The 20456-nt window shown below is 42.6% G+C and overlaps 1 protein-coding gene and 2 long non-coding RNA genes across 6 annotated transcripts in view; 2 read left to right on the top strand and 1 right to left on the bottom strand.

Moving 5' to 3' along the window:
- Positions 1–1994, top strand: part of LOC309349500 — a 41997-nt gene extending 40003 nt beyond the window's left edge. The window contains exon 3 of the long non-coding RNA XR_014159977.1: positions 1764–1994. This is a non-coding gene — a long non-coding RNA (uncharacterized lncRNA). The remainder of the gene's footprint in view (positions 1–1763) is intronic.
- Positions 1995–2098: 104 nt separating this feature from the next.
- LOC309349483 lies at positions 2099–8064 on the bottom strand. The gene is made up of 3 exons (XR_014159949.1): positions 7751–8064; positions 4263–4333; positions 2099–2339 (listed from the first exon to the last, which is right to left on the bottom strand). It is a non-coding gene; the product is annotated as an uncharacterized lncRNA (long non-coding RNA).
- RAPGEF2 (Rap guanine nucleotide exchange factor 2) overlaps positions 5935–20456 on the top strand; it is a 157749-nt gene continuing 143227 nt past the window's right edge. For 2 of the 4 annotated variants that reach the window (XM_081875204.1, XM_081875202.1), the window contains exon 1: positions 5935–7710. In XM_081875204.1, coding sequence (XP_081731330.1) covers positions 7642–7710 — 69 coding nt within the window. In that variant the 5' untranslated portion in view covers positions 5935–7641. The remainder of the gene's footprint in view (positions 7711–20456) is intronic. The other 2 variants (XM_081875203.1, XM_081875205.1) reach the window with 1 other exon arrangement.

Below are 20456 nucleotides of genomic sequence, written 5' to 3'. Positions count from 1 at the left end.
AAGTTTGCAGACAGATTTTCTGAGTTGGAAAAATGGCCAAGCAACTTCATGTCTCATATTTTTAAAACAACGAAAACTAAAAGTTCTAAGGCTCTACTAGTAGGAGTAATGGGCTGCTAGTTTGAAAATGTTTAACTCCACATTCATCAGTACCTTTGGTGACTTTTCCATTAACTTCAATAGTATCTGGACTTTCTGTAGTGTTTTTCTTCTGTCCAGTTTGGTTTCCATCATTCTTACTCCTTTCATGAGCTTATGAAGGGCACAGATTCAGCTACTGGTAATCAACAGTAAGTAATGGAAATGATTAAATGTTAATCATCACTCTTTTGAGAAAATAAATGCCTTTATGTTTAATGAAGTTCAGCATTTGTAAAATTTCATTTCAATAGCCATTGTTTTTTTCTCTTGAAGTTTAATAACTGTCTGGCTCTCCATTGTGAAATGCTGAATGAAAGGAAAAAGGAAAAATGACACACAACCCATTGTACAAAAAAGATTTTAAAAAGGACTTCCACCTAAACTGCACTTTTCAGTTCTGTGTATCTCTATTATGTAACAACAACTGGCCAACATTCCCCTATGAGCTGTATGCTAGCATAAAAATACCAGGCTATAATTCTTTGGGAAAATGTGGTTATACAATGATAAAATCACAACTGAAATTGATTCAAGGGTCTGTACTGATAGATGGTTTAGAAATGAAATACAATGGTACCTCTGGTTACATACTTAATTCGTTCTGGAGGTCCGTTCTTAACCTGAAACTGTTCTTAACCTGAAGCACCACTTTAGCTAATGGGGCCTCCTGCTGCAGCCGTGCTGCCGGAGCACGATTTCTGTTCTCATCCTGAAGCAAAGTTCTTAACCTGAGGTACTATTTCTGGGTTAGCGGAGTCTGTAACCTGAAGTGTATGTAACCCGAGGTACCACTGTACATAGATACAATTCTTAAACTAGAATTATCTTTTGCCAGAGCATTTAGTTTAATGTTACCAGATGTCCCCATTTCCCGGAGACAGTCCCCGGATTTACAAATCAGTCCCCATACAGAATCCATTGAAGCTGAAAAGTGTCCCTGGATTCATTGAAAAAAATCTGGTAACCTTAACTTAGTTAGGTCACATGAATTTCTAAGAAATATATTGCTGTAAGTGCTTTGTATGTGGCCTTATGCAGAAGGAATCACATTCTTTTCAAGCATATATGGTTACAGGGGATGGCACTCTTTTGCAGAAGGATTAAAACCCAGCTGCATTAAAGCCCAGCTAATGGGAGTTGGAGTCCAAAACAGCTGGAAGATACCAGGTTGGGGAAGGCTGTCCTACCCACTTTGACCTAATTATGATTCAGTTGACTTCTTTAAATAACTGGTGCCACATGTCAGTTGCCATATCCTCATTCATCTTGTGTAATCTTGATGTGAAACTATAAATGTTCTGTGATTCTTCAGCTGAAAAATTAGCTGGGGACTAACAGCCTGTTATTGACTCCAGTGTGGACTATGAAAATGAGGAATGAAAATTTACTAGAGATTCCACATAAAACAAACCTGGTGTTTTATAGTTAAATATTGTTCTGCTTCCAGTTGGTATTATATCTGAATGAAGACTAAGCTAGCTCTACACTTCTCTTCAGTACTACATTTTATACTTTATTATCATACTGTTATCTAGTTTAGTTGTTAATTGCTTCTGGAGGTGGAAACAGATTTTTTTTTAATGTAATGAATATCAATAAGGGAAATGCCATATCTGTTTTAGGCTGTTGGTGGGAAATAAGAAAACTATGGAGTAATTGAGGGAGAAAAATTGAGAGGCAACAGATCATCAGGAGAATGTTGCTCAAAGCTCAGCCTGAAAAAAAAGAAAATAAAAACCTAAAAACAAACCAGAATGCAACTCTGATTCTAAAGAATGCATATCTTAGGTAGTGACAGAGTAGCTTGAACAGCTGTTGTTGCTGCTGCACTCTTTAACTTGTTTACACTTGTTTTTAAAAGTTTTTTTGTAAGTCACTTTGAGTTTTTTTCTGAAGACGTGATTAATAAACAATAAACAATAAAAATAAAATAAACAACTGCTTCCACTCTAGAGCTCCTTTGTGTTGCAAATGCATAGTTTTACTGCAATGAACTGGAAACATAATGAAAACAGAGGTTGCACCCAGCCTTTATACTGTTACAAAAGTAGCATGGTCATCTCAATAGGGTCTTGTTCCCCACAGGAGTACAGCCCTGGAGCTCAAGGCATCTCTCCCATTCTCTCTCCAGCCCGCCTGCCAAGATGGTTCTGGCCTTTGTTTCCCTTCTTCTTCCCAGGACATCTTTCATAAGACTGCTGAAGAAATAGAAAAAACAAAGGAAACCCAGTCACTAGGGGCCTGGTGAGGAGGAAGTGGTGGAACTGCCAAGCCAGGCTAGTGAAGGGCCCTTCTGAGCCTCTGGGACTGCGCACCAGTGCCTGTCTTGGCTGATCACTGGCCCCAGGTCTGCTCTTCTCCATGGCCAAGGTCCTTCTAGAGTATTTACTGCCTCTCTTGCTCATCTTGTTGCTCCACAATCTTACTCAGAAAAACATTTCAGCTGCTCATGCATTAAATATGTTGAAGTCAGGAAAGCAACAGGAAGCAGTGAACAAGGAAAAAAAAAACCCCTCAATGAATAGAATGAAGATATACTGTACTGTATCCAGAGTAATCTACACCCCAATAACCTCTTGGTTAGATTATGATGTACTTGATGTGGGGCTGCCTTTGAAGATGGCTCAGAAGCTCCAGTTAAGAATATTGCTCCCTGTATTTTTAACTGGTAAAATTCTTTCGGATCACAGCTTGCCAGTTTTAAAAGAGCTTGGCGGATTCCTCGTTCACTTCCAAGCCTAATTCAAAGTGCTGGTGCTTACTTTTAAAACCCTAAAGTTGAAGCTTGGAATCTGTGACTCTCAGTTCAGTTCAGACTAGATATACGTTAACAGAAGAAAGAAGTAGAAGAGGCATTAAATATATAATATAGTGGAGAGGCTGCATGGAGGAGAGGGATGGCCATATTAGAAGGTGATTCTGAGGCAAAGGCCTGGGGTGAGCCTCGGATAAGAGAGCTGGGATTTACTTGAGACCATCTGCTTTCCACGCCTGTGCTGTGTTTCCCCTACCCACTCACTCCTAGCTTGCACTTGGCAGCACTGGTGGGTTAGGCAGCTGTGATCTCTTACAGCAAACCCTTGCCGCCTTGCCCTCATGCACAGAATTTTTTTTTTTTTTTGCAGTGGCCTTGGAAGCCAGAGGTTTTGTAAACTTTGGACTTGGATACCATACTAAACTTTATTTTTCTGTGTATGCAATGGGATAAAGATTTCGTATGGAGAAACTGAGCCGGCCAATTAAGGACCATCTTTTCAAAACCATATTTCCTACATATATTTTACTTATTATTACATATTAACTTGCACTAGTGCTAGACTACCAGCAAGTGATTGTTATGCGCTTCCTTAACATTACAGACTGTTTCTGTAACAGGCCAGGGCATAAAAAGTACAAATTGTTTATGGGAAGCAAGTGCAGTTAACAGACTTGCACCTTTGCTTAGAAGTGTTGCTGCAACAAATGTAATTACTATTTAAGCATCTATGGTAATGTGCAGTGCTATGGCAAGCACAAATGTAAGTGTTTAAGCAATTTAATACAAGCAAAATCCATTACATAATACAAAATGAGGTGTTAAATTGTATTATAAATTTGCTTTTGCTCTCCTGCAAGGACATTTGTCAGCTGTGGGCGAACTTGGGGGGGGGGGGAGTGAGAAAAGTAGCTATGCCAAGAGAATGACATACTCCTCTCTCCCTCCCTCAAAATATGGGCTCAACATACTATTTCCCCTGCAAATTTTGGGTCCCATATCTAGTGCACAGAGCCTGTTGTTTTATTATTGGTTTTGTTGTATCTCCTCACATGCAAGATATTGTTATCTTTTACTGCTGTTAGTCATAAGCCTAAATAACAATGGTGCATCTGTATCAGCAAAACCAGACGCCTTCATCTACCCCAGCTGCAATAAAGCATGTTTCTCCCATACTGGTCTCTACAGCCACAGCAGGCGCTGTAACTCTCCAGTGATTTGACTTTACCCCCTATGGCACACTCTTCCATTGTCTTTCAAGACATACAGATGCCAATAACAATTCAGAAAACTGCATGAGTAGCATGATTATAGTTAATATAGGATAGCCAACTAAGAGATGATTGACAAACTAGGAAATACTTACTTGGAATTTTACCTCTACCATGCACTCACTTGAAACAAGTCACTCTTTCTTAGGCTTAGCACTTCCTTCTCCTGCATATGCAATATAAAGGTAATAAACTTTATAAACCTATCTTACAAAGCTTTTGTAAGGATTACAGGATAATGAATGTGAAGCACTCTGAACACCTCTAAAGCACGCTATAAAGGTATGTGCTATTTGTTTTAATTTTTTATTGATTTAATTATGGTTTTGTGACTATTTGTTTTCATGGATTTTAGCCAAGTTTTACCTAGAATTTTATCAGTACACCATTTGGATGACTTCTTTTTTTTAATCAAGAGGTTTATAAGCAATCTGTTTATCCAACAAGGCTTTGGAATTGCTTTCAAAGAGCACCAGTCATAGATGCCACAAAGAAAACCTCCTTTGAAAGTTAGGGAAGGGCACAGTAATGCATTCTAGCTTCGCTGATTGAGGTGGTGCAATTGATGTAGGGCAGCCAAAATAGTTTTGCCAAAACAAAAGAGAGCATATGCCTTATTTGCACATTTAGGAACTTGTACAGATGTTGAGGCATAATAAAGGGATTTGCAGAACTAAGTTTCAGGAGGTAAATGCTAATAAGCTATAAGCTTAGGCTTCATCTCAGGGTCTGAAGAACAATGGTTAGCTCAGGAGGAGGTGGTCATTTGGACTCTTGATGTCATGGATCACTATAGAATTAGGGAGGCATGAGGAAAATCATGCATGAAGACATCATACAGGAAGAACGATCTCCTGCATTTTATTTTAGATAGTCGGTCTATCCATGTGAAAAGGATCTAGGTGCCTTAGTGGATCACAAGCTGGACATGAGCTAGTAGTGTGACAGGTGTTTTTCTCTCTTTCTTTCTCTCTAGTTAAAAAACGAAATAAAGAGTAGACTGCACAATCAAAAGCAGTGTCCCAATCATGGGGAGTAGTATTTCTTCTCTATCGTGTGCTGGTCATACCACATCTGAAGTCATGTGCTCAGTTCTGGTCAAATTTTAAGAAGGCTATGTGTACAGCTGAAAGTGACGAGCATGGGTCTAAAAACAAAGTCCTGTGACAAAGAGTTATAAGAGCTGAGTATGTTTATCCTGGAGAAGATTAAGGACACAGTGGTCTTCAAATATATGAAGCACTATGATGCAGAACATGGAGCAGACTTTGCTCTCTCTTTCACTATTGGGCATCATGAGACATAACAGTGGAAATTGCAGGGCAGCAGGGGAAGCTTCCTAATGGCAAGTGTGCTATTCCACTGTTAAGAGGTGCTGGGCTCTCTCTTGCTGTTGGTATTTAAGTAGAGACTGGATGATCATTGGTCAGGGATGTTATAATTGCATCTTGCATGGCAGACCTTGCACTGAGCAAAGAGTTAGACACAGAGTTGAACCTCCAAGGTCCCTTCCAGCTCATTGTTTGTAAACATATCATATATTCCTGAGACTGTTTTCACATGGGAACTCCCCATTACCTGGCTGTAAGATCTAGTTCGACCAGTTCAACTAAAGACATAGCCAATGTTCATGCCAGCAGCCGATTTCCCCCAGTTCGCCAACCTCTTTGCGCAAACTGGAGAAACTGCCATGGTCACAGAACACACATACCATAACCAAGAGCACATAATGAGCTCTTTAACCAGCTACAGTAGAACACTTTCAGGTGGGATGGGACCTTAGGTGAACCAGGAAAGGCATGTGCACTCAGAGGCACCATAGGGGTGACCCTTGCCTCAAAGTATCCAATGCTGGTGCAGAAATTCTTCACGCGAATTTAGAGAGGCATGTGGCAAATCTTGCAAGAGGCACAAGAAGTCCCATTTGCATGCCTAACTGCTGGTGTTTTTCCTCTACCACTGTGTGAACACTTGAGAGAGCCAGTATAGGATTTTAGACTGCTGGATTAGGTCCTAGGTTCAGAACCGCTCACTGAAGCAGCTCACTGGGTGAAGAAGTCAGAGGACGGCCCTGTGCCAATCCCTGTCTCTCAGCCTTGCCTCCCAGTCTTGTTGTGCAGCTGAAAGAGGTGGGAGGATGCTGCCCCTGAACGTTGATGCAGGGTGGCGAAACATTCGTCGATCCACGAACCATGTGGGTGGCCTTCATCCCGCAGGTTTCCTCCTGCTTCATTATTGTTGGCATTCTGACACTGGCACTGACACCCCCCCCCTTCTCTCCGACCAGTAGACCACTCTCAACACCTTTGCAACATATCTCAACGGAATGGGGTTATCGCAGGCTGCAAAGCGGCTCTCACGCGTCTCGCGCTGATGCCAGAAACTAGAGAACCTCTTCAGAAACCCATTCGCAAGGGTCCGCCTCTTCCAGCGCGTGCTAGTGGCGGGTGAAGCGGGGCATTGCCAGTCCGCGGAATGAAGCTGGAAAGCGGCTTCTTATTGCCGAAAACTTCCCCAAGCGAGAGCGGTTGCGTTCCCCCCCTGCTCCCGCGAAGTTCGTGCCTGCAAGGCTGCCCATAGCGGGCTACTACCAGGCAGCGCGCGAAGAAAACAAAACACCACAACAAGGCGAGGCAGAGGGATAAGAAGCAGCGCGGCTCTCGGAGGGAGCGAGGCATTCCGGAGTCTTTTGTGGCAGCGCGGCCTGAACCCCGCTGCGAGGAGAGCGGCGGCGCTTTGCATTGCGGCTGAGGAGACCAGCAGGGCTCGAGGGGCGGGAACCTGAGGCGCTGCGGCTCCTCCTCCTCCTCGTCTTCGCCGCCGCCGCCGCCGCTGCCGGTGTGGCCGGGCGCTGCTCCCTCCTTCCGTCTCCTCACCATGGTTGCAGCAGCACAAAGCGCGAGCGAGCGCTGGAGGCCGCTCCCGCCGTGAGCCTCGGCCTGCCCGACCACAACACTCCTCCTCCTGCTTCCCCTCAGGCACAGCTCCGCCGCCCCTTCCCTCCCTCCCCAGGCCGGAGACGGAGCCCGAGCGCAGCCAGGACGCGGCGGCCCCTTTCCCGCCCCGCCGCCTGAGGGGATGCGGCGGCGGCTGAGGCGGGAGAAGCAGGGCGAAGACGACGACCGCGGCGGCGGCCAGGACGCCGAAGACAGGGCCGGGCAGCCCGGCAGAGGCGGAACTGGGAGTCGCTGCTGCTGCTGCTGCCGGCAACAGGCCCCGACCGGGCGGCGGCGCTGCTGAGGCCGAGGGGCTGGTCGCCGCCGCCGCCGCCGAGGAGGAAAGAGCGGCGGCCCGAGTGAGTGACGGGCGGCCAGCGGGAGCCGCCTCTCTCCCCCACCTCCCTCTCGGCGCCCGCCGCTGGGGGCTCTGAGAAGCCCGCCTCGCCTCGGGGCCAGGAATAGCCGCTGGTGAGCGGCAGGAGACGAGCGGAGGGGCCGGGGCGCCTCGTTCGGCCCGGAGCAGAGAAGGGGCGAGATGGCGTCCTACGTGGATAACAACTTCCGCCAGGCGGTCATGAAAAACCCGGCCGACAGGAGCCCCCAGGTATTTCTCCACCCCGGAGCAGCTTCCCCCCGAAACTCACCTCAATCTCCTCTTGCTGGTCTTGCAATACAGTATTCCCCACTCTTCTCTCTCTCTCTCTCTCCTCACCCCCGCCACCCTCGCCATGTATCTCATTTGGGGATAATTTATCTGTCTGTCGTCGAGAGGAGAGCCCAGCCATAAACAACCCCTCTCTTCCCCTGCCTTTCCCCACGCCAACTCGGCCTACACATATAGGGAGCTCTTCTCAGCATGAGTTCCCAATGCCCCATAAATGAGATATAATGCATCGAATATAATGTCTCTGTTGGCACAATCGCGGGCGGCGAGTTCACTCCGTGTTCCTTTATTTTAAAAAATGTCATAGCCACCTATGTCAACAGAGCTGTGATGTTAAGTGATTGTAAGGGTGACGGGTGGGTATCATATCACACACACACACACACACACACACACACACACCCACACCCACACCCAGCCCGTCTGCCTGGCCAACGTAGTTACAATTGAATGGCATTCTCTGGCTCTTAGAAAAGTGTGTACGTTTTCCCCAAACGCCCCCCTCCTTCTCCTCCAAACAACTGAGTTACTTTAGATTCCTTCTCTTCTCTACACAGAGAGATACATCAGCTAATCTGCTGTTTTCAGATATCTCTAATCCCTTTTCTACTTACGGGAAGAAAAGCTTCTCTCATTCATTCACAACACTATCACTAGGCTCCCCTCCCCCTATCTCCACCAGCATTGTAACCCCTTAGATGGGTGCTAGTATTAAGATGGATGCTTAATTTAGTCTTTCACCCTTCTCTGTTGCTAAGTTTGACTTGAGCATTCATTTCAGTAGGTTGATAGCTTCATACCTAATTGGGGGGGGGGGCAGCGGGTGGTTAGCACTGTGGTTTAAAATCTCCCCTCCCAGTTTGGATATTGGATTTCCACAACATTGCTTTCTGAATAGCTATGCTAAAAAACAAAAACAAAACAACCTTTAATGAACAAGCTAAGTTCAACACTTATTAAAATGTTAGGGTGTAGTGGTGTTGAGATTTGTTTATTGTGGTAAGGGTTTTGAGCTCTGCTGTAAAGGAACTGAGATATATCATTTGGTGTATTGGCTTGTGATTGCTATGAGATAATGGTGCAATAACCTGTAGTCTCCTTTGCATGTGGTGCTTAAGATACCCATTGTAAAGTATGCCAGTGATTCTCCCTAGGAAGAGAACATTTAGATAAAATACTTTTTGGAGCATATTTTATAATGTCATGCATGAAAGCTTGTTGTTTAGGATGCTTCACATCCTAACTTGAAAGAACAAATCGTTTATTTCATCTGCTTTCTTTCCTTACTGTTTTTGCCATATTTTTATTAATCCACAGTGCTTTGTGGTACTTCTGGCAGATGTATGTTGCTCAAAAATGCAGTGAACTTCTCCAGCAATGTGATAAGTGTTTTTCTTTTTTATCCATCTGTACATTTCATTTCTGGCCTGGTTCTGTGGAATGTCAGGAATTGGCTTTGTTTCTTTGTCAGATTATTAGCTCTTGGTAAACAGGATCTGAATTGGAAGATGAGGCTCATAGAGTACATTTTGATAGGATAACCCTTTTAAGGTTGTGCTAAGCTGTGAACAGATTCTGTCTGATTTGGAACAGTGACTGTATGGCTTATTAGTGCCAATTGTTAAAAGATAAATAAGCTTTTTCTTTTTTTAACACAAACCTGATCCCTCTATATAGCCTTGACTCAATAGCTAATGCTTTATGGTGTTAGTTTGCTTGTTGGAGTTAGTGCCATCTGTCTTGCTTTCTAAGGGGTCTGTATTGCCATGTATTGCCATCCATTTCCATGATTGTTGGGCAATTCTGGGGTCCTTTTTAGGCTAAAGTTTTAAATTGTGCACAAATCCAATTAATTGATTTTGAGATGACTCACCCTTAAACCCTTACCATTAACAAGTTGCACTAGGCAGTGTCAGAAACTCTGATATGAAAGCTAGGAGCTAAATGGCACCTTAAACCTAGATTATGGGCGCAACAACAAAATGTCTAAGTACACTTTTTTAATAGCAAGAATACAGAGCTGAAAATGAATGAACTGCAGCTAAAATATTATGTTCACTTTTCACATGGTCTAATCTTTTCCCTGCCCACACCCCCTAATATTCTTAAGAGGGTCTCTTCTCCAGTCTTCAGTGAGCAGCTGGAAGTGGGAAGGCAGAAAAAGGTCCTATTTTCCTTCCATTCTGCTCATGCTAATGAAATTCCCTGTCACAAAATGCACCTAGAACAATGGGAGTATACAGACACGCACATGCTCGTGCGTGCGCGCTCACACACGCATGAATACACACACACACACACACACACACACACACACATACGTCTGGTGTTTATGGTTTGGATGTGAGTCAAGCCATATCTTAGTTGTTTTCTTTTTTAATGAATGTTGTTACTGGTTTTTACTATCTTGCTTTAGTGGAATGTTATTATGTCCTTGCTTGACCTTTTAACTGTGACTATATTTACACAGTTCCCTGGGGTTCTGGTTGTGTGTAGTAAGGCCCAGGAAAAGCTGCATTTTTATTAATGGGCCTCTGACCTGCATATTGGAATGATAGGAAAGGAAACTGTTGGTCAGCAGCAAGAAAACTGGCTGGATTTCAGCATCATCTAGTCCATTAGGCTAGGGTAACTGTGTTCTGTGCCAAATAAAGTGAACTTTATTTTATTGTCTTGCTGCCATATATATTTTTTTAAAAGGAAAGAAGTGACACAGTAAAAAAAAATAGCTTTAGTGTAGAGATAGGGCCAACATAAATGGTGCAGAAAGCTAAATCCAGAACACCAGGACTGCATTAGCACTGCAACGGTTAAGTATCTGCAGACTGAAAACACTGTAGCAACATGCTTTAAAAGGTAGCTTATTTCAGTAAGGCCCCAGGTGGCCTTTTATATTAGTTTAAAATAAAAATTTAGACTGAAGGGAATGCACTTGGTTGGCAACACTGGAAACATTTTGGTCATTTTGTTTTGGATTTTACCAACTGAATAAAGGATGATACTTTACCCTTATTGTGATTTCACTTGCTATTTCAATATTAAGCTTTCTCTTGCATAACTACAGAGTTATTTCAGTTATTTCTTTTCAATCTTGCACTGTCTCAGTAGGTGCCTCTAATGCTACAGTCTATGTACACTTACCTGGATTAAGTTTCATAAATTGACATGCATAGGATTGCACTGCAAGACTATTTCAGTGCATCTTTAAGACAGCCAACTAAGTTCTTGGTTAACTTAAGTTCAGATGGTTTACCTAAGTTCAGATATCTGAGTCTGTTCATTTCATACTGATTTTATAGAGAAACCTTTCAACCAGATTTATATTTTGCCTTTTATCACTGGTTGGTACAAACTGAACAGTTTCAGTGTTTAAATATGGCTAAATTGTCAGTTCTGAAATTAATGGGGATAAGTGGCTCCTAACCTTTGTGCCACTGCAGCATGACTAACAAGATGTCAGGCCAGGATTGTGAGCAGGATGTGGCATATAAAGTATTAATGATGAAGGCAAAACATGTGGAAGATATCCCCTATGTGTATCTTTTTATTTCCCCATACAGTAGGTGTATTTCCCCCTAATGTGTATGTGTGTATTTTAACAATTTAGAATTCACATTTTAACCCTGAGTATATCTTGGAAATTTCAGTCATGATCTAGTTCACTGTCGATACAATGCACTCTCACATGCAGAGGAATCCTGTTAGACTGATAAGATCTGTTTTCTCCTCTACCTGTGTTCAGACAGGCAGCGTGACAGTGAGAATAGTAGGGCCAGTGCATACCTACCATCTTTCCATCCAACCCACCATTTTGCTTCTCCATCCACCAAATAGAGGGAGAATGCTGAATGGGATGTGGCAAGTGTTCAAAGGTCTACTGTTCTCCCATAATGGCCCATATAACTGCTTATGTGTATGTATAGTGGGGAGGACTTCAGCTACACTGTGGAAATCATCTGCATTTGAGTGCTACATCTGAAGGGAAATGATTTGTGACCATAGTGTGTTTCAATGGAGCAAATGAAAGCAGGAGATAGATAAGGAATGGTTGATGAACATATGTTCGTTTATGTTTTGGCAAAAAAAGTTATGATGTAATATAGCATGCTGACAATTGTACTTACTTTAGAGTAGACATACAGTAAGCCCACAACTTGCGCTCATTTAGCTTATGTGCATTCAGCTTTGTCAAAAAAATAAATAAAAATTTTAAAGAAAGGAAAGGGGGTGGGAGTCCAGGAAAAAGACTTTTGCAATCCCACCTACCATTGAACCCAATGTGTTTTGACTATACACGATTTGGGATGTAGGTGCGATCCCCACAATGTAATCCCCACGTAAGTTGTGGGCTTATTGTACATAGAATTGGACTGTGTGAGTCAGCTTTTTGTCCCTTTCAAGAACTCAGGGTGTGTTGGAATGTTCTGTTTTAAAACCTGAAATAGCTCTTTGACTGTAGGAATACCTTTATTGTAGTTGGTAGAACCTGGTGGAACTATAAAGTAGAAAGTTGTAAGCGGATTCAGAAAAGCCTTGAAATGGTAATGAAATCAAAATATATTTGGATTGGGGCTGTAGGTCACCTTTATAGAAATAAATATTCTCTCACATAATCCTTTTGATTATGCTCTCATGACTCAGTTTGAAGCAAAAACAAAAAAACAAAAACAAAAAAATTTAAAAAATCCTTCCAGTACCACCTTAGAGACCAACAAAGTTAGTTATTGGTATGAGCTTTTGTGTGCATGCACATTTCTGGTTTATTTACCATTTAGAAAGTAAATGATAAACGACTTACCAAAAAGAGTGCAGTGATGCCTATTTTGTTCAAATATATTACTTCGTTTTTTGTAGGGCTACCTGGAAGGAAGTCTCACTTTATTCAGTGGCACAATTTCCACACATTCTTTCTCTGTCATTGAAATCCTGATGAGTTTAAAAACCATTGCTATTTCCTTTCTTTGTAGGCAATTTTTATTTAAAAATAAAGTTGAAAATACAGGCAAGAAATACCAGTTTCTAAAAGGATATTGGGGACTGCTGCTGCCCTGGTTTTCTTGTTCTTGGCAGATCACTGCATTTGTGGCCTTGTAGGCTAAAACTTGAAGTAAAATGAAATTATCTTGCATTCATTACTTCTTTAATGAATAAAGAATGTATAGGATAAAAGTAAAGGACTAACAATGTTAGTAGATTGACATTATTGGTTGGCACATTATCCCAATCACTGAGATGTTTACTACAGACTTGAGACTTGGGAGTTTTATACTCTAGTAATCCTGGTTTTTAAAAGGATAATAATAATAATCATAATAATCATAATAATCATAATAATAATTTATTATTTATACCCCACCCATCTGGCTGGGCTTCCCCAGCCACTCTGGGCAGCCTCCAGCCGAATATCAAAAACACAATACAGCATCAAACATAAAAAACTTCCCTAAACAGGGCTGCCTTCAGTTGTCTTTTAAAAGTAAAATAGTTGCTTATTGCCTTGACATCTGCTGGGAGGGCGTTCCACAGGGCAGGTGCCACTACTGAGAAGGCCCTCTGCCTGGTTCCCTGTAACCTCACTTCTCACAGCGAGGGAATTGCCAGAAGGCCCTCGGCGTTGGACCTCGGTGTCCGGGCTGGACGATGGTGGTGGAGACACTCCTTCAGGTATACAGGACCGAGGCTGTTTGGGACTTTAAAGATCAGAACCAACACTTTGAATTGTGCTCGGAAAAGTACTGGGAGCAAATGCAGATCTCTCAGGACCGGTGTTATATTGTCTCGGTGGCCACTCCCAGTCACCAGTCTAGCTCCCGCATTCTGGATTAATTGCAGTTTCCGAGTCACCTTCAAAGGTAGCCCCACATAGAGTGCATTGCAGTAGTCCAAGCGGGAGATACCTAGAGCACGCACCACTCTGGCAAGACAGTCTGCGGGCAGGTAAGGTCTCAGCCTGTGTACCAGATGGAGCTGGTAGACAGCTGCCCTGGACACAGAATTAACCTGCGCCTCCATGACAGCTGTGAGTCCAAAATGACTCCCAGGCTGCGCACCTGGTCCTTCAGGGGCACAATTACTCCATTCAGTACCAGGGAGTCCTCCACACCAGCCTGCCCCCTGTCCCCCAAGAACAGTACTTCTGTCTTGATCTAACAGCTCCAAAGTAATTAGAATTGTGGCTTGCACACACAGGGTTGTATATTTGCAGTTGTTTGTGTTCCCATTTAACATGTGTGGTCCATATTATTTTACCCTCAAACAACACCAATCTTAATGTTTTTCCCCTGTATATTTGAGTTTACCCGGTAATGGGATAAAATAACAAGATGGAGAAAATTGGGCTCTAGAATACTCCACATGGAGTCACAGATTATTTGCTTCAGTGTGGGTGGATCAGTCATCACTTTCTGCTGCTGCCCTTTCTGTGCCCAGTACTTGTCCAGTGCTTTCATTTCCCCCCTGTCCCTTCTCATAACTGCTTCCAGTGCAGTACTGTACACAGTAGCTAGCATATATTTTGATCCCTCAAATTTGCACAAAACCAGGAAACTGCAAATGTGTGTGTGCTGAGAATTTACAGTTGCTTGACTGTCCTTTTGCATACTTCCTTGGTGGGGATGTTTTAAATAAGGTCCATGCAGTTGTCTGTGCACAAGCCCTGTAGGTAATCAACATAATAGAACCAACAAATTAGAAGGCAGGGGCAAACATAAAAGGGAATGACTGCTGGTATGAACAGGAAAACAAATTCAGCTTTGTATTTATGTGGACTACTCTGTTCTAATGCGAATGAGAGAAAAGTGCATTAAGAGCTAAATAATGTTCAAATGTGGAGAAGCCTTTGCTAAAGTTCTCAGTGATTATGTCATGTTTTTCATATTGCTGTCTCTGCTCCACATTATTAGGTGGAAGGAATTGGGAAATACATATGTGATGACATTACATCACAAAGGGAAAGGGGAGAATGTGCCCTGAGGAAACTGTTTTTTGGCAGCCATGCTGTGTTTACTGTAGGTTGGTTCTTGCTAGTAAAGTTTTCAAGATCTCTCTTACTATATTGAGCTGGTAGAATTAAGAAGGCAGCAATTACTCTCTAGATTCAATTTTGCGAGCTGGTTATGTTATGACATAGGCTTTTGAACTTGCTGAATTAAAATCCTTTCATGCAAGAAACTCTTAATTGACACAAATGTTCCAAGCCATGAGTAGTTCTCAGGGTTTTGGAACACTGACCCCTTTGTTCCACCTATTCCAGCGCACCTGCTAACTTCAGCCTTTTCAGCAGGAAAAACATGGAAGAATTTCAGTTTGCAGGGGGGAGCGTATCTCAGTTTTTAAGCATGCATAAAAGTGTGTCACACATGAGTACTGAAATAAAATGTGCTTTTGATAAAGCATCTATCTCTCTTTGTGGTGTACATAATAAAGTCTTATGTGTTAAAATGTTTGGACTTTTAAGCTTTGAATGGTAACAAGGTTTTTAGTGGCGTGGTCCCTGGTTACAAAATGGAGAAGACCTCAAAAGACTGCTCTCAATTATTAGCTGCTCATGGTATTTTAACAGTTGTATACAAGCATACTTTGTGGTTTGAGTTGGCTATCTGTGTCCTGTTGTGGTGATTTTGAAACACTTCATTTACCGGAAGTGCTGACAACAAGAGAACTTAAATAGATACAAATCAACAAATGTAGGAAAAGAAGGTGAAGATAATTGTTGGTAAACTTGCATGACTAACTATGCTGATGGATAAAGTGTTTTGAGCATTGTACTTAAAAGTTGCCCAACACTTCCTGTTTTCAGTTACCTGAAGATCTCACTGAACTTTTACAATTTATTTTTACTTTCTTGCTGTTACATTGTATTAAGTTTCAACAAATATTTTCAAGTGAATGAGGTTGCAGAAAATTGTTCTGCTAGTATTATGGTTTTCTTCTCAGAAGTTCCCATCAAGACTGTTTTTGGTTGTGATTTTCATTGCATTAATATTCAATATTAGTAATACTGTACTCAATTAAAAAAAGCAAACAAAAGTGCACATAATAATAATAATAATAATAATAATAATAATAATAATTTATTATTTGTACCCCGCCCATCTGGCTGGGTTTCCCCAGCCACTCTGGGCGGCTTCCATAAAAACCAGAAATACACTAAAATATCACAGATTAAAAACTTCCCTGAACAGGGCTGCCTTAAGATGTCTTCTGAATGTCAGGTAGTTATTTATCGCTTTGACATCTGATGGGAGGGCGTTCCACAAGGCGGGTGCCACTACCGAGAAGGCCCTCTGCCTGGTTCCCTGTAGCTTTGCTTCTCGTAATGAGGGAACCGCCAGAAGGCCCTCGGCGCTGGACCTCAGCGTCCGGGCAGAACGATGGGGGTGGAGACGCTCCTTCAGGTATACTGGGCCGAGGCCGTTTAGGGCTTTAAAGGTCAACACCAGCACTTTGAATTGTGCTCGGAAACGTACTGGGAGCCAATGTAGGTCTTTCAAGACCGGTGTTATGTGGTCTCGGCGGCTGCCCCCAGTCACCAGTCTAGCTGCCGCATTCTGGATTAGTTGTAGTTTCCGAGTCACCTTCAAAGGTAGCCCCACGTAGAGCGCATTGCAGTAGTCCAAGCGGGAGATAACTAGAGCATGCACCACTCTGGCGAGACAGTCCGCGGGCAGGTAGGGTCTCAGCCTGCGTACCAGGTGGAGTTGGTAGACAGCTGCCCTGGATACAGAATTGACCTGCGCCTCCATGGACAGCTGTGAGTCCAAAATGACTCCCAGGCTGCGCACCTGGTCCTTCAGGGGCACAGTTACCCCATTCAGGACCAGGGAGTCCTCCACACCAGCCCGCCCCCTGTTCCCCAAAAACAGTACTTCTGTCTTGTCAGGATTCAACCTCAATCCATTAGCCGCCATCCATCCTCCAACCGCCTCCAGGCACTCACACAGGACCTTCACCGCCTTCACTATGTACCATGTGCCTCTCTATTAGGTTCTTTTAAAAGTATACACAAAGTTGTTAGTCATTCCTTTAACCAAAGAAACGTTTCATGATCCTTATTTCCCAGTAGAAATTGGAGATCCCCTTTGCAGGTGGAAGTACATTTTGCTTACACCTAGGGGTCTGTTCGATCAAAGACTGTAACATGGTGGAGTGCCAGAATGTGTACCATTTACTTAGTCTTGGAAGCCACACCAATCAGATGCTCAAACAAATTTTGCCTGTTATTTTGTCAGGTTATTTATTTAAGCCTCCTTGTACTGTGCATACAATTCTTTTATCTGTGTGTATTATTATTGAGAAGGTAGGTGGAAAGAAGTTTCTATACAACAGAACCTGTTTTTCCATTCCTGTATAGTGGGTCTGGCAGTTAACTTGGATAGGGTAGAAAAGCCATTCTGAGATTGCGTTCAGCATCTGATCTGAGTTTAATCCTTGTGTGCAAAACGTATCCCTTTACTCTTGCAACTTTTCTGCATTTGGACAATATTACTACTTTGCTTGGTCAGTAATTAATTTTGGGGAGCTAATGGTAAAGCTATTTGGAATCAGTTAATGTTATTTTGTAGCTATCTAGTGCTTGATTTTGAATTTATAGTTGTGAAATTTATAGTTGTGTAGGATTCAGAAGCTTGGATTTTCTACATTTATATATGAAGCATGTTCTGCATTGCATCAGCTAGAGCTGACCTTGTTCTATCTTTAGATAATTGGTTGCCTCATCTGTTAAATATGAAAAGGGGGTGGGAATGAAAGGCATTCTGCTTGAGGGTGCATATTGCTCATTAGGGACTGACATCCAAAAATGTACCTGCTGTGAATGAGGAAGGAAATGTGTTACACACATGCTCTTTCTTTAGTGAGACCACATTTTATTTATTTGGTGAAATCCTATGTAGCCTTTGAGTCAAACACTTCCCAAAGTGGTTTAAAAAGCTAAAATAATAATGTTCTTGCATTATAACACAATAAGACAGTATGTGATAAAAACAGCAATTAAAGGCACAATCGTAGGCATGCTTACTTAAAAGTAAGTCTTGCTGATTTCAGTGGGACTGTCTTCTAGGTAAGTATGCATAGAGTTGCCGCCTTAAAGCAGTGATTAATACAGTTTAAATTTCATAACTTAAAAAACACAGCATCTCAATCTTTCTGTTAAGACTGTATCTTTAAGGTTTGCTTGAAGGATGGAATTTTGGGGCAGAGCTTATTGTAAAGTGAAGGGGGTTAAGTACCATGTACTTTGTTCCTTTGCTGGTGTGGAGGACTCCCTGGTCCTGAATGGGGTAACTGTGCCCCTGAAGGACCAGGTGCGCAGCCTGGGAGTCATTTTGGACTCACAGCTGTCCATGGAGGCACAGGTCAATTCTGTATCCAGGGCAGCTGTCTACCAACTCCACCTGGTATGCAGGCTGAGACCCTACCTACCCGTGGACTGTCTCGCCAGAGTGGTGCATGCTCTAGTTATCTCCCGCTTGGACTACTGCAATGCGCTTTACGTGGGGCTACCTTTGAAGGTGACCCGGAAACTACAACTAATCCAGAATGCGGCAGCTAGACTGGTGACTGGGAGCAGTTGCCAAGACCACATAACACTGGTCTTGAAAGACCTACATTGGCTCCCAGTACGTTTCCGAGCACAATTCAAAGTGTTGGTGTTGACCTTTAAAGCCCTAAACGGCCTCGGCCCAGTATACCTGAAGGAGCGTCTCCACCCCCATTGTTCTGCCCGGACGCTGAGGTCCAGCGCTGAGGGCCTTCTGGCGGTTCCCTCATTGCGAGAAGCAAAGCTACAGGGAACCAGGCAGAGGGCCTTCTCGGTAGTGGCGCCCGCCCTGTGGAACGCCCGCCCATCAGATGTCAAAGCGATAAACAATTACAGTGGTGCCTCACAAGACGAAAATAATCCGTTCCGCGAGTCTCTTCGTCTAGCGGTTTTTTCGTCTTGCGAAGCATCCCTATTAGCGGCTTAGCGGCTAAGCGGCTATTAGCGGCTTAGCAGCTTAGAAAAAGGGGGGAAAAGGGAAAAAACTCGCAAGACTCGCAAGACGTTTTTGTCTTGCAAAGCAAGCCCATAGGGAAATTCGTCTTGCGAAGCACCTCGAAAAACGGAAAACCCTTTCGTCTAGCCGGTTTTTCGTCTTGCGAGGCATTCGTCTTGCAGGGCACCACTGTACCTGACATTCAGAAGACATCTTAAGGCAGCCCTGTTCAGGGAAGTTTTTAATGTGTGATATTTTAGTGTATTTTTGGTTTCTGTGGAAGCCGCCCAGAGTGGCTGGGGAAACCCAGCCAGATGGGCGGGGTACAAATAATAAATTATTATTATTATTATTATTATTATTATTATTATTATTATTATTATTATCATGGAGTACTCAGGTTCTGTTTCCCATAAAATGCACAGCAGTACCTCTTACATTTATGCTCCCTCTTCCCTTGGTAGTTGCAAAGTGTCACTTTCCATGTTATTAGAACCTTTTAATTAATTAGCATGTAGACAGTGCACAGACACTGGCTATCCCCACACTTTGGAGAACCTTGTTCACCATAAGTCTTCAATAGCCACTTTTTACATGAGTGTGAGTGTAAACCAGAAGCTTCTATGAAAGTGTTTCTATAGCAGCTGAATTTATTCTCTGTACCACTGGAGTTCTGGAGAGGAAAAGCAACTGTTGAGTAACATCTGTAGGATACAGGCAAATGGTGGTGCGCATTTACTTACGTAACTTGCACCAAGAGAAATCACTTTTATAGGGATGAAGGCATAGCTGACCTGAGTGTAATTTGTCTGCCAAATCTTTTATTTCTGTTTAAATTTCAAAGGCTAATGGTTTTAAAAGGAATTTAAATAGCACAAAGCAGAAACAGTTCACATTAGCCAATATTTTTGAGGAATGTTTTTCACAAATAATTCTTGGTAATAGTCAAAATGTGTGTGTTCCTTCTTTTTCTAAGCTGCTTATTTTCTTCTATCCCTCTTCTATTTATGTAAAATTAGTCCAACTCTGGAGATGTGTCTGAACTGTTAATGTCAACTGCAAGTACTCTGTCAAAGGTTTAGTCTATCATAATTATCCTATGGAGAGACATAGATCTTAACACAATATGCTGGGTTTGCATATATATAGAGAAGTGTTTTGAAAAGGAGATTCATTGCATATCATTTATGGATAAATGATAATTGATTGAATAGACCATATTTTGACAGGACATTGAGTGAGAAGAAAAGACATCCCCTCCACCACCTGACATCATGGGGGAATAATATTCTGGGGAATGTTATGACAAATGCAGGTGTACAGATTTTGATTCATACTGGTTATTGTATATCCGTGTACAATACTTGGTTGGTCATCATGTCATTATTATTTTTATCTTATCCTTCCTTTAAATAATTTAGGGCAATCCGTATGATTCTTCCCACCATTCATTCTATTCTTGCAACAACTCTGTGTGAGGTATGTTAGGTTAGAGTCTGTGACTGGCCCAGGGTCATTTAGTGAGCTTTGTGGCAGAGTAGAGATCTGAACTTGGTTTTCCATGGTCCTAGTCCAAAGCATATTGACTTTCCATCACTTAATGACTTTTAGATGAATTTGGAAACTCCCTCTACTGAAAATACTGCTTTTAGTTGACATAAGGTGACATTTAAAGTTCAATGAAAATTTTACATGTGGTGTGTAATATGT

Source organism: Podarcis erhardii (assembly GCF_964252035.2).
Source record: "Podarcis erhardii genome assembly, chromosome: 9".
Classification (NCBI taxonomy): domain Eukaryota; kingdom Metazoa; phylum Chordata; class Lepidosauria; order Squamata; family Lacertidae; genus Podarcis; species Podarcis erhardii.
Note: the sequence above shows the minus strand (reverse complement) of the source record. Positions and strands in the feature narration are given on the sequence as shown.